The sequence below is a fragment of the Castor canadensis genome, chromosome 10 (genome assembly GCF_047511655.1).
Source record: "Castor canadensis chromosome 10, mCasCan1.hap1v2, whole genome shotgun sequence".
Classification (NCBI taxonomy): Eukaryota; Metazoa; Chordata; class Mammalia; order Rodentia; family Castoridae; genus Castor; species Castor canadensis.
Genome location: NC_133395.1, coordinates 73,514,278 through 73,527,518, shown reverse-complemented (window position 1 = coordinate 73,527,518; position 13,241 = coordinate 73,514,278). Strand labels below are relative to the sequence as shown.

Sequence of the window (13,241 nt, the reverse complement as noted above, 5' to 3'; positions counted from 1 at the left end):
CATTTCCTTGTGGCATTAGGATGCATACGCTGCCTTAGGCCTTTAGGTCATCTCTGACACTTGATTTCATTTTCAAACTACAGTCTCCCCTGTATAGAACTTAACAGGGAAGGAAATATGTTATATTTATTGTATTATTGTTAAAAAAAAAGTAATAAGCACTTTTACCAAGTTCGTTTACTTATGTTCAGTGTTTTTGTGGGAGAAACACCTCTCCCATAGGCACAGTCAGACTGGGGGTTGTCAGGGAAACTAAGATGGTAAAATAAACTGAGACTTAAAGGAAGAGAAGTAAGTTGGTGAGCAGAAGAAAGTCATTCCAAGGGAGACAACAGCACGAGGAAGAAAGACACAGAGGCCGAAGAGACCTTGCCTGGGTTAGGGAACTCCAGGTCCCTGCAGGCCCTGCTCAGGGTGAACTACACCCTGTCCACCTGAGGGAGCTCTTGAGGGTGGTTAGGCAGGGAGATGGTCTGAGGAATTCTAGAAAGGTCTCTGTGGCTGGATCTGAAGCCAGTTAAGAGGCCTTTGAAACAGTTCAGGCGGGGCCAGACTGGATTCAGCTGAATTTCAAGGAGGAATGAAGAGGAAGAAAGAAATTATCGGAACAGGAGGTAGGAGAAAAGTTAGGAAGGGCTCCCGGGTTAGGTAATAAAGAAGATATGATGTAAGGAGAAAAAAAAGATCAAAATGCCCAAGAAACAAATGGGGCAGGAAGACCCAAAGAAGTAAAAAGACCAGGCAAGACCAGAACCTGGAGGTGGGGAAAATTTTGAGAAAGAGTGAATGGTCCATAGCTCAACATTTTTAGGGTTTGGGTTTTTTGCTTATTTTTCTTTTGTCAAAATAAGGAAGTGGATCCTTAGCAAAAATGGTACCTTGTAATTTTAAACTCTTACTTATTTGAACATTGACAAAATGGGTCTTTTTAACTGCTTGTTTCCTAAATGTAGTTCATTTTATTTACAAATGCTGTTTTTATATCATTTGCCTCTTTCTTGTCACAGAATTTCCTGCACGTTTTAAGTCAGTGAATTCTGACAGGTTGTAAGAATTTTCAGCAGTGGTACATTAGCTTTCAAAAATGAAATTATTTGTAACCCTTGGATGTTTTACTTCCTGTAGAGTGTTCATTGGAGAGAAGCTTTGAATATCTTGAAGCTGGTTGTTTCTCGATCAGCCAGCCTGGTGCTGCCTTCCTATCAGCACAGTGACCTCTCCAAGATAGAAATACACCGAGTATGGACCAGTGCATCCAAGGAACTGCCTGGAAAGACATTGGACTTCCACTTTGACATCTCAGAGGTGCCTGGCGGTGTTAACTGTGCCTGTGGGTTGAGGGTGCAAAGGTCAAAAGTAGAAAGAATAGAAGAGAAAGGAAGACTTTTTATACTTACTGTAAATGAAACTTCTAAGGTCTAAATTAGGTTCTGCTCTTAAGTAAATAGATTAAAAATTGGACTTTCAATTGGCAACTTTTGAAAATAGAAACTAGACTTTTTTTTTTTTATTCTTAAAAATGGAATGCTTGAAAACATTTTAAACCATGACCCTAATCAGGTGTGATGGCACATGCCTGTAACCCTAGCACTCAAGAGACTGAGGCAGGAGAATTATGAGTTCCATGCCAGTTTGTGCTACAAAGTAAGACCCTATCTCAAAAAAATAAAAGATCTTCACTCATTATCTGACATCTGTCTCGTCATATCTGCCTGATTCCTGTCTGAGCTACCACCAGACTAGCAAATGTCTGAGATTTATAGCAGTATGAAATCCACCTTTATGGTGGTTCCCCAAAGCCACGTTACTTCTTAAATACATAAAACTAAGTTCTTATCTTAAGGAGAGATGGCTAGGGGCCCAAGCTAAGGAAACCAAGAGGAAAGAAAGTAGCATGGCCAAGCACTCAAGCCTGTAATCCTAGCTACTTGAGAGGTAGAGACCAGAGGATCATGGTTCAAGGCCAGCCAAGGCAATAAATTCACAAGATCCTATCTCAACCAATGACTGGACACAGTGCTGCACACCTGTTATCCCAGCTAAACAGGGAAGCATAAATAGGAGGATGGTGGTATAGAGCCAGCCCAGGCATAAAGCCAGACCCTATCTCAAAAAATAACAAGAGCAAAAATGGCTAGAGGCTTGGCTTAAGTGGTAGAGTGCTTGCCTAGCAAGCACAGTCCCCAAGTTCAACCTCCCCTCCATCCGCAACAGGACTGCCAAAAAAAGAAAGGGCAGAAAGTAGTAAAATTTGCCTGCTAGGCCCCAAGAGCAAACTTTTGAGCAGCCTGTACTTGAAATAACTTAGCTATCTTACCCCATGATATCTCACCTCCCCAAAGCAGAAACTGCACTCCGTTGATCTCGATGGTCAGAGCCTGGTGCTGTAGTGTCTGGTCCAAAGTATATCATTAGTATTTCCAAACACACTGAATGAATAAATTCACTAGGAAATAAACTGGATCTACTTATGTAGAACTTACTTGCACTGTAAAGGAGGTTATGTCAATGTTTTTGACACAACAGTATTCATTGACTTTTTATGCTTTCAATATTAAGATGAGATATATTTTACTCCACTGGGAGACCTGCATCTATATTTATTACATAAATGATATTAAGGTTTTAATCCAACCTTTGCCCATATTTAACTTTTTTTAATATTGCTGGGGAGATAGCTATTTTTACTTTTGACTTGAGTTTATTTTATTCCAAAAAAGGTACCAAAAATGTGTAACCAGTTAACTGCATCCCTCAACCCCCAGAGACCAAGAACTGGTCTACAGTAATGGGCCTTGGGAGCCAGGTATAAAATTACTAGTTAGTTTCTGCCATTGCCAGGCCATGATTCGGTGTCTGTGGAGACCTTTTTGGGGCTAACATTTGGGAGGTGCTGCCTACACAACCACCACCTTCTAAGGCTCTCAGAAAGTGAAATTTCTAAGGTGTTACCCAAGTACTCAGCATGACCTCATCCATTTGAATAATTTAACACATATAAATAATTTTTAAATAATTGAGAGCATATAAAGAGCAATGATTAAAGGTTGGCAGGAAGAGAAGGAATTTTAGTCTTTTGTTCTAAAAAAATCTTTCAAGATTAAATATCTGAAAATGGACCTTTGCTGTGTGTTTTGCTTCTAGTCATTATCAGTGCTCTCTAAAGCATATTGAAAAACAAGTCACTGGATTTGTTTCCTGCTACTAAAAAGAGTGGGAAAATATTGCAGATGCAGAATGATTCCAAATGCGTATTTGAACATTGACAAAAATGAGCCTATGTGTAACCTTGAACACTCTGATCTGACTTTTAATCACATAGCAGTTCTCAGTTGCTTTGGGGTAGAAAGGTCCCATATACTACAGAACTATGAATGAAACAGAACAATGTGTATTTTGTATTCCTCTCTCAAGACACCAATCATCGGGAGGAGATATGATGAGCTACAGAGTTCTTCTGGGCGGGATGGAAAGCCTAGGGCCATGGCTGTCACCCGGAGCACATCGTCCACTTCTTCAGGCTCCAACTCCAATGTTCTTGTACCTGTAAGCTGGAAAAGACCCCAGTATTCCCAGGTATCTGGTTCTAGATTTGCAGCATTGGAAGGGTGTTTAGGGGACCTACAGAGCCCAACTATCCATGTGGATCCCTCTGTTCACTGCAACATTGACCCCTCTAGAGAGATGCCAGAAGCACTGAGGTCTTTGGGCATTCCAGGGGCATTTGTTCTGTCTTTTGACTGCTCACTATGTGAAGTTAAATTCTGACTCTTTGTTGCTTCTACCCATTGGTTCTAGTTCTTTTAAGGATTAGAAAACAAAAGGTGATTGACCTTAAATGTGTCAGCATGTCAAATATTTAAAGAAATCCTACCCTTCTGCACTCACCCAAATGAGTCCTTATTTCTCCAAATAATATGTCCACAGTTCTGCCAACCAGTTCTGTATAGCTCAGCCTCCCTCAGTACAAACGCAATGTGAGCTTCAATCTATTTAAGTCTTGTAATAGTCACTTAATTAAAAAGTAAAAAGAAAAGGCAAAACTAATTTTAATAACATTTTACTTAACCTTAAAAATCTAAAATATTATTTATTTGAACATGTTATCTGTATTTTACAATAATTGAAGAGCTGTTTTGTATTCTTTTTTGCATACCAAGTCTTCTGTATTTTATATCTCAATTCTCAGTGGCCATATTTCAAGCACAGCTACCTGCTAGTGGGTAGGGCAGAATTTTCCCATAGGACCCCCGTAATAAAAACTTGCCTTGTGTTACTTTTTCAGAAAAGAACAAAAGAGAAGTTGGTGCACGTCCTTTCTTTGTGTGGCCAAGAAGTAGGATTAAGCAAAAACCCATCTGTAAGTTCTACACGTGTCACAATTATTTTGGTATCTCTCTCTTTTGCCTTTGGTCTGTTTGCCACTGATCACATAGTTTTGCAGATTCTACTATGAATGCCAAGTATGATATCCACCATCTACACCACCAAACCTCTAGATTGTTCCTCCCACACCAGGATTATTTTGTAACTGCCACTTTGACAAGCTAGACACCATGATTTTTTAAATTCAGTTTAGAACAAAGATTTTGTTAGCTCATTGCTCCAGTTTTCCTGTGAATACTCATATTTTCATTTTTTTTAATTTCTTAGGTTTTTTTTATAAACATGCCTAGACTTACTTACAACTCATGTGCCAGTATCCACTGTACTACCACTTATGACACATACACTCAGTCCTCTGGGATAGAATTCTACTCAACACACACAAATACTGTGATGTCATTATTTTACCCACATACAACAAAGATGAAATAATGACATTAACAAAAATTTGGTAAAACAATATTACACTCTGCTTAAAAATAACACATTACAAATATTTCTGAATGATACATTCTCATGTTTTTTCTCATCTAAACTGTCACTGGTGTTATAAAGGGAAAAATGCCATTAATCAAGCTTCTAAAACTTTTAAAATTCACAAAATTCAAATTGTAGCAATAACAGTAAAAATCTCAGGGCCTGGTTTCTCACCAGGTTGTTTTCTTTCTTATATGTCACAGTATCTTTATTATTTTTTTCTTTTTTAAGAGCTAGGGGGATAGCTCAAGTGGCAGAGCATCTGCCTGGCAAGTGCGAGGCCCTGAGTTCAAACTCTAGTAAGAAAAAAAAGAAACTTTTTTAAATAAAGAGGTTAAGACCACTGCAATCTGGGAACATGATATGGTGTTCTTTCACTACTGGCACAAGGTGATGTAAAAGATGCTACATCATAGAAAAATCACTGCAGCTAAAGAAATGCATGTCCTTTACCTTCCCAATTTCCATCTGCATATTCCAGCCAAGTCTAGTGTCTCCCTTTTCTGTAAGTGCATCTTTATTATTTACAAAAAAGAAACAGCCAGTTAAATAATTTACTAAAGTAAGAATTGACCAACAAATTTCTCTGGAGCTATTTTAAAATTCCAAACTGTATCTACTAACATAGTTCATGAGCAGGCGAAATATTAGAGGCTCATAAATACTTACTCAAGTACAAATTGACATGTCTTTTTGTCTGGGGAAGCACCGCAGCCATCGGCTGAACTTGTCCTCTGTTTCGGTGTTATTGATCAGTGGGTTTGTTGCTGTTCTTCCAATATTATTTAGAGCACAGAGAACAGTGACAGAACCAGACTGAGCCTTCTAGCTCCCCGTGGAGAGAAACTAGAGCCTTGTGCCTCTGCCATGAGTACAGCCAGCAAGGGCTGCTTCTTATTGCCATTTTGGGTGGCACTTTCTCTTTCAGGTTCATACTGTCTGCCCTGTGCTGAGGCCTTTCCAGCTAGAAACATTTGCCTGGAGCACTTCGCAAATAAAACAGCACCAACTGAAAAAGGGGGCCTTCAGCTGAGAATTTCAGAATTTTTTGCTTATGTGGGGTTTTTGGTGGTTCTGGTTTGAACTCAGGACCTTGTGCTTGCTGGGTAGGCACACTACATTTTGAGCCACACCTCCAGCCTGAAAAATCAGAATTTTGTGTCTCATCTCTCACTGACTACTCCATGAGTTCTCAGTGCTATTTATCTAACATATCATTTGCAATCCCTGCTCCAAATTCTGTCACATACCATTCATCAGAACACAGGTTGAGTATCTCTTATCTAAAATTCTTGGGACCAGAGTGTTTCATACTACATAGTATTTTGGATTTTGGAATATATACATACTGATTTAGCATCAATCTGAAAATTGGATTTTTTCAAATCAGGGATGCCCAATCTATACAGTACACGTTTTATGACTATTCTTAAATGCTAGAGAAAAAAATAGTACATTTAACTCCAGTGCTCTTTATACTTTGGAGAGATGTTTATTGTATTTAAATTCTATTCTATTTTTCAAAGAAAACTAGAATATTATAATGGTTATATAAAGAATGCTGTAAAGTTTATTTCATATCAATCCATGTTTGGTAGAAGCTGGCCAGGAAAACATTTAGCTTCATTCACAGTTCATTATTTCTACAATGTTCTCTTAAACTGGCCCAATGAAAAGAAACTACACACAGAAGTATTGTACTTTTTGGCTTCAGTTTTTAATTCCTTACCATTTCCTGGTTTCTCTCTAAAAGGGTTAAATCTTTTGTTCCCATGGTTCATGCTATAACAACATGTCTTGGCATCATCCTTAAAATATTATTCATATGCATTTGAAGTGTGTGTGAATGTGCAACGTCTAACCTCAACCAGGAACAGTGGAAAATTTTCTCATATGCTACACACACACACACACACACACACACACACACGCACACACACCCCATCCATCCATACAGGTACTGTCCCATCTTCATCCATTAAGAGGCAGCAGTTCAACTCTTGAACATTTTCCTGGTGCATGAACTTGCGCGTGTGCGACGAGTTTAATCCAAAGGCTCCTGTCCAACATAAATAATAAAAGAACATTCTAAAAATACCCACTTAAGGAATTAGGTGTGTACTGGAAATACAGTGCTACGAAGAGCCAATTAACGTTTTCATAGCACAAACAACCAAAGAGAGACAGGTTTCTCAGAAGAGGGCTCTTTTGATTCATAGGTGATTTTTTCCTCGTGTGGGGACCTGGATCTGTTGGAGCATCAGACGAGCCTGGTATCTTCCGAGGACGGCGCCCGGGAGCAGGAGAACATGGATGACACAAACAGCGAGCAGCAGTTTAGAGTCTTTAGGGACTTCGATTTCCTAGATGTGGAGCTGGAGGATGGAGAGGTACAGTACATTCTCTGTAAAAATAATCCTCTCAACTTGTCCTTGACTAACAAACCAGTGTCTTTTTACCTGCTAATTAGTCAGTTTCTGTTACAAGGTCTTTAATTGGAAAGTTGTGAACTCTATTTTGAATCAACTTTGTTTTTTTTGAATCAACTTATTCAAAGTACAGCTGCTTAACTTTGGCAGAAGTTACCACACCCTTCCTGTCTGAGCCCATAGCAAAAGCTGCCAACTTATTTCTAAATGGCAAAGTCCTGAGTTGTAATGACCACACAAAGACTGTGTGTATGTAGTCCAAAGGGGACTTTAAAAAAAAAAAAAAGTCACAAGCACATTAGTTCTAAGTCTTTTTGCTAGCACCTGGGCAAAACATGCTAAGCATTTCATTATTTTAAATGTAAAGTTACTGAATTATTTCAAAGCTTGCCTGCTACAACAGGAGAGTAGAGCCTCAGGGCTCCAGCATTTTTGTGCTATGTTTGATGAAATTATTTGAACTTGAAATGAAAGTTAAAGGACATGAGAGAGAGACAGAGATATTGAGAGAGAGAGTGAGCTCTTTGCTTTGATTTAGTTTGGTGGCCAGCACTTTAGACACCTGGAGTAGCTGATTCAAGTCTCAACAAGTACACGCACATTCCTTTATTGTGAATGATAATCATGGTATAAGATACTCTGTGCTATGAATCATGTTTTTAAAAACAGGGTCTGGAAGGAGGAGCAGCTCCCTGCCAGTCACATTTCTATAGCTCAGGGCTGTGATCCAGCTGAGAAGTCATCTTTTGCCTCACGAGAATAAAAACTCAATTCACTTTTGTGAAATTGGCCTGGTACCTCGCCTGACTCGTGGTGTTGCCCAACATTGGTCAGTTCCTATTTCACAAAATGTGCTGTATTTCTCAAAGGGCTTTCTGCTCATCTTATAATTAAAATAGAGGCCCAAATTCAAAGTTTATTATAGCTTCTGGCAGGTAGGCAGCTCCTAACTTAACCCCAAGCTTGTGGGGAAATAATGCTTTGAGTAGCTTCCCTATAAGTATATGCCCCTGACCAACCTGCTTATGTATAGTTGAGGTCAGAAAGCTATCAGCTGTCATCCTCTCTGGGCTATGACTACCCTCGTCCCAGCAGGAGACACCCATGTCCTCAGAATAAATGTTTCTTTGTTGATTATTTCCCTGAGAAACATATTGATCAGACCCAGTCCCTAAAGAGGAAAAAAGCACTGACTGAGGCTAGGGTATATAGCTCAGTAGTAGAAAGCTTGCCTAGCATGTGCAAGCCCCTGGGTTCCATCCCTAGCACTGGAAAAAAAAAAAAAAAGTATCCAAAGGCACTAGCTGCAAGCATACTTCAAATAAATGCCAGCTTAATTTTCACTTTAAATTGTTCTAGAACCAATAAAAAGGATTGCAGAAGTTTCTGTTAACCATTGTTAGTAATAGAGAAACATTTGCTGTATACAGGGAGGACTGTTTTAGAACTCTAAAGCAAAGTACAACTGTTTTTAAATACCTTGTAAATGTCTTTGAGCCAGGGCTGAGTGCTCAGCTAATGTCAAAAGATTATCTCCCTGATCTGGCAACTGAACTAAGGTTTCTGTAAAAGTCAAAGCTGTGCATCCTTCTTTCTGGAAATTAAACAGGGAGGGGATAATTGGCAGAGAAAGAGAAGCATAATTTTCTGTCTTATCCAAAGAAAGATGTTATGCCGAGTGACCCAGCAGGAAATGAGGTAAAGCAAAGGGTCAGACACAATTTCAGAACTAACGTAATTTCTATGAAAATCAAGGAGGAACCTGAGATAGCTCAGTATAGAGCATGTACTGAGACCCAGAGTTCTATCCCCAGCAGCACAAAAATAAATGTAAACACATAAGGGAGGCTGGGGTGTGCTCAGTGGTCGAGCACTTGCTTAGCATGTCAGGTCTGGGTTCTATCTCTAGCACTGTGAAAGAAACAAAGAAGAGGGTGTGGGGGGTGGAAGGGAGGAAGGGAAGAGAAAGAAAAGAAAAGAAGATTAAAAATCAGAGGTACTCATCTCTAAAAATAAATAGACTAATATTTTACATGGCCAATAAATACCGTGCCTTCCTTTTAGTTGTTTCTCTATTGTTCTATCCAACAACAACTGTAAAGTCACAGAGATTATTTTATCTTCTATGATTTAAGATTTTATAAGTAACTCCAGAGAATAAGAGAGTATATTTTATCCAAATAAAATAAGATATTTGAAAGCCAGGTATAGTGGTATACATCTATAGTCTCAACTACTTGGGATTACAGGCTGAGGCGGGAGGGTTGCTTGAGCCAAGGAGTTCAAGGTAAGCCAGGGCAACACAGCAAGACCCTGTCTCATAAATAAGTAAATAAGCAAACAAGCCAGTTGAGAACATGCCAACATACTTACAGAGCAGCAGAGTGACAGTTTTGGACTTCATAGTTCATCAGTTTCGTCTCTGCCAGTGACCTAGACAGATGAGTACAAGCATGAGTGCAGTTCCTCTTGGTTTCTGCATGCTTATCTGTTCAGTAGCTATAACCAACCTGCCTACAGAGCGGGCATGAGCATCAAGTAAGCTGTGTAGAGCTTCCAGCATAGTATCAGGCACATAGTTGGCATTCTCAGTGTCACTCCCCTTATACTCTCATAGGTGAGCAATTTTAGTTTATCTTAGTTGGAGACAGTTAAGCATATTTGGCTTCTCAATCAAAACCCAGTTGTTAAAAAGGACAAGTCATTTTTGTCGTGTCTATTTCTTTTCATTAAATAGGCTTAGGAATTTGTTGAATAATATCTGTAATTTTTCAGAATCTTTTAAAGGTGCTGTGTGTTTGCTGTTAATTACACATCTGCAGCAAACAGCATGATCACAGACACCTGGCTTTGTGAGCAGGGTCAGATAATGTCATCTCTTTTTTCTAGTTGGTGACCCTCATTATTTTTTCACATGACATTTAACGGTTTTCTCACAAACTTATTTAGGTATTGAGAAACAAAGGTGTTAAGACCAAAGTTGTTACTGAAATGGAAAGCTATTTCAAAAATTGTGCTTTTCACTTACTACCCCCAACTGCCTCATCCACCAGTAAAAAGTGTGGAACTTTGGGTGTTTAATACTGATATTTGTCTTCAGGGTTAGTGTGTATTTACCATTTTTTAAAGTTGTGTCTACTCTATATTGTTAGCATTGTTAGTTGTTTTAAAACTAAGACAAATGCACTTGAGTATCTTATGTAATCATTTTAAATAGACCTTTTATTTGTTTTTTTGTCCATTGAATCTGCTACCCAGGAACTTCAGGTAAGACGATGCTACTTTTAATTCTTGTGCTAGTAGATGTTTTGCATCATTATAGATCTATAACAACCTAATAGCTTTTTTCCTCCCTTCCAGCAAACGTATGCTTATTTGTGTATACATTTCTATTTAAGTGTGTGATGTAAGATGTATTTTTCTTGGCTGCTTTAGTATGGAAATGTTTTCTAAAATATAAGTACAAGATTTTTAAAAAACCTTTATATGCCTAGTTCTGGAAGTGCATGATTATATCTCTTCAGGAGAAATGAGTTTTCAAATATGGTTTATGGAAATCCTATACTGGATGGGTTTTATTAGATTATTCTATGAAAGGTGAAATCTGGCTGGGGTGTGGCTCAGTGAATATGCATGCCTAGCATGCCCAAGGCCCTGGGTTCCATCCCTAGCACCACCCCAAAAAAAGGGGAAGTCAACAACCCACAGATAATGAAATGACATCCCATATCACTTCAGGTGAAATCTTGCTTCCCAAAATCGCTGTATGGTGACTAGATAAATGTTCATCCAATCCAGGGCTCTTACAAATGAAAAGGGGTTCTGATAATTATGCCCAGACAGCTGGCATAAGCCAGGATCATCCTTGGCAAAATGACTTGTGAGCACTCTGTCCTATCACACTCAACCCTAGCAGTTTCATTTGGAGAAAGTATCTAACCATAGTACACCCAAGTTCCAACAGCAATTCTTTTTTGTTCGAGTGTGGCTTAGTATCAGACCCTTAGCATTTGCAAGACCCTGGGTTCAATTCCTGCACTCCCAGAAAAATAATAATAATGGTTCTCCCTGACAGGATTCCAATATGAAAAAATGAAAAAAGAGTATTATTTCCAGCATTTCTAGAATATTTAGTTCTTAGTGCTTTTTTATCCCAGCATAAATCCTGATGGCACACTTAAGTTTGATAACTATATATACAAATTATCCATCTGTAAGAGTTAGCCATCCTCTACATTTTCTCACACGTAATCTGGCATCATCCATAAAACACTGTTTTGACTTTTAACTTAGTGTGACATAAAATGCAAAAATCTGACATTTGGGGGAGAGGCAGGATGGAGGGTGACCCCCCAATTAGGAGTGTTCCTGTGCCATGCTGACAAAATTTGACTGACTTTTAATCACCATGGAATTTTTGTGTGTGCTGGGATTGGACCCATGCCTGATACTTGCTGAGCACATGCTGTACCTCTGAGCTACTCCCTCATCTCCTCTCACCGCGGACTTAATTGGAGGTAGACGCTGCTCCATCTTAATCCATCCTCAGCCACAACCAGGGAAACAGTTTCAACACCTTTACCTCTAATGGAGTTGTTGCATCCTCTAGCAAGGCAGACAGATCTTATTTCTGTAAGAACAGCTTTCCCTGCCTCCCTGCCCTCATGCCCAGTGGATTCAGGTCATGACCAGAGTGGCCCCCACACCAACAGTAGCAGCATTTTCTTACCCTAGACATCTCTAGCTCTGTCTCAGGATCAGTGTGGGAGACTTCCAAAATTGCTGCTTAAAATAGCTAATCCAACCTATCCCATTCCTTTGGTACAATGAAATCAGTTTTGTGAATTTACGTTTGTACATTTCTCCCAGTGAATTTCAATCTTCTTGTATAATGTCTTCATTTTTCTGCATTTTCCTTTTCTTCCAAGACCTCTTATTCTTACACATTTTTAAATTTTTCCATGGCAACAGTTATTTTTAAGTATTAGTATAGTGGTTAGCCATTTCTACCAGGGAAAGCAAATAAATTACTTGGTTAATCTATCACAGCAGACACAGGTAAAACAGATATAAGTTGAGTGTCCCTTATCTGAAATGCTTGGAACCAGAAGTAGTTCAGATTTCAGATTTTTTTTTCCAGATTTTGGAATATTTACATATATACAATGAGATAGATATCCTAGGAATGGGACCCAAATCTAAACATGAAATTCATTTATATTTTCTATACAATACTTTTACTGATCCTATGCTTTGACTGTGATCCATCACATAAGGTCAGGTATGGAATTTTCCACTGGAGGTATCGTGACTGAACTCAACGAATTTTGGATTTTGGAGCACTTCAGACTTTGGGTTAGGCAATGCTGGGCCCATAGATACAGATGAAACAGCAGATCCAGAATATGAAAACCATATTCTAGTTCTGCTTTCTCTTTATAATCCAGCAGCATGATGGGGATGGATAAAGATAACAATTTCTATGATATCCAGAATGATATATTTAGGGTTTGTACCCATTCCCTTCTACTATGAATAACCAAAACAGACTTTGGAAAAGCTGAGCATCCATTGTAGAAGAAGTCTGTGATAATGGCAAACTTGTTTTGTTAGGAGCCAGAAATGATGGACTTAAACCGGGGGAAATGAAAAACCGTCACACTCACTAAGTTGAACAGTAATTCCCATCTCTCATATTACTATGATATTCACTGAGCTCCCATCAAAAAAGTTATTTTATTTCAGGGAGCCATTAGTCTGTGCTTCAAATGACCAAGAAATAAAAAGATGCAGTGCTAGATTTTATTCAGAATACCTTTTTGTTTAGGTTACAGTTTGCTTATCAGTAGGATGGATAATATTTCTTTTCCTTTATTTCTATCTTAAAAGACAGAAAAACAAACCCTAAATTCATTTCTACGAAACGAATGTTATGTTAGTCAAATAAGC

General features: G+C 38.7%; 1 protein-coding gene across 9 annotated transcripts in view; it reads left to right on the top strand.

The window, feature by feature from the left end:
• Positions 1-13,241, top strand: part of Fry (FRY microtubule binding protein) — a 424,076-nt gene that overhangs the window by 376,173 nt on the left and 34,662 nt on the right. For 8 of the 9 annotated variants that reach the window (XM_074043595.1, XM_074043590.1, XM_074043589.1 and 5 more), the window contains 4 exons: positions 1,126-1,305; positions 3,415-3,576; positions 4,286-4,360; positions 7,083-7,253. In XM_074043595.1, coding sequence (XP_073899696.1) covers positions 1,126-1,305; positions 3,415-3,576; positions 4,286-4,360; positions 7,083-7,253 — 588 coding nt within the window. The remainder of the gene's footprint in view (positions 1-1,125; positions 1,306-3,414; positions 3,577-4,285; positions 4,361-7,082; positions 7,254-13,241) is intronic. The other variant, XM_074043591.1, reaches the window with a different exon arrangement.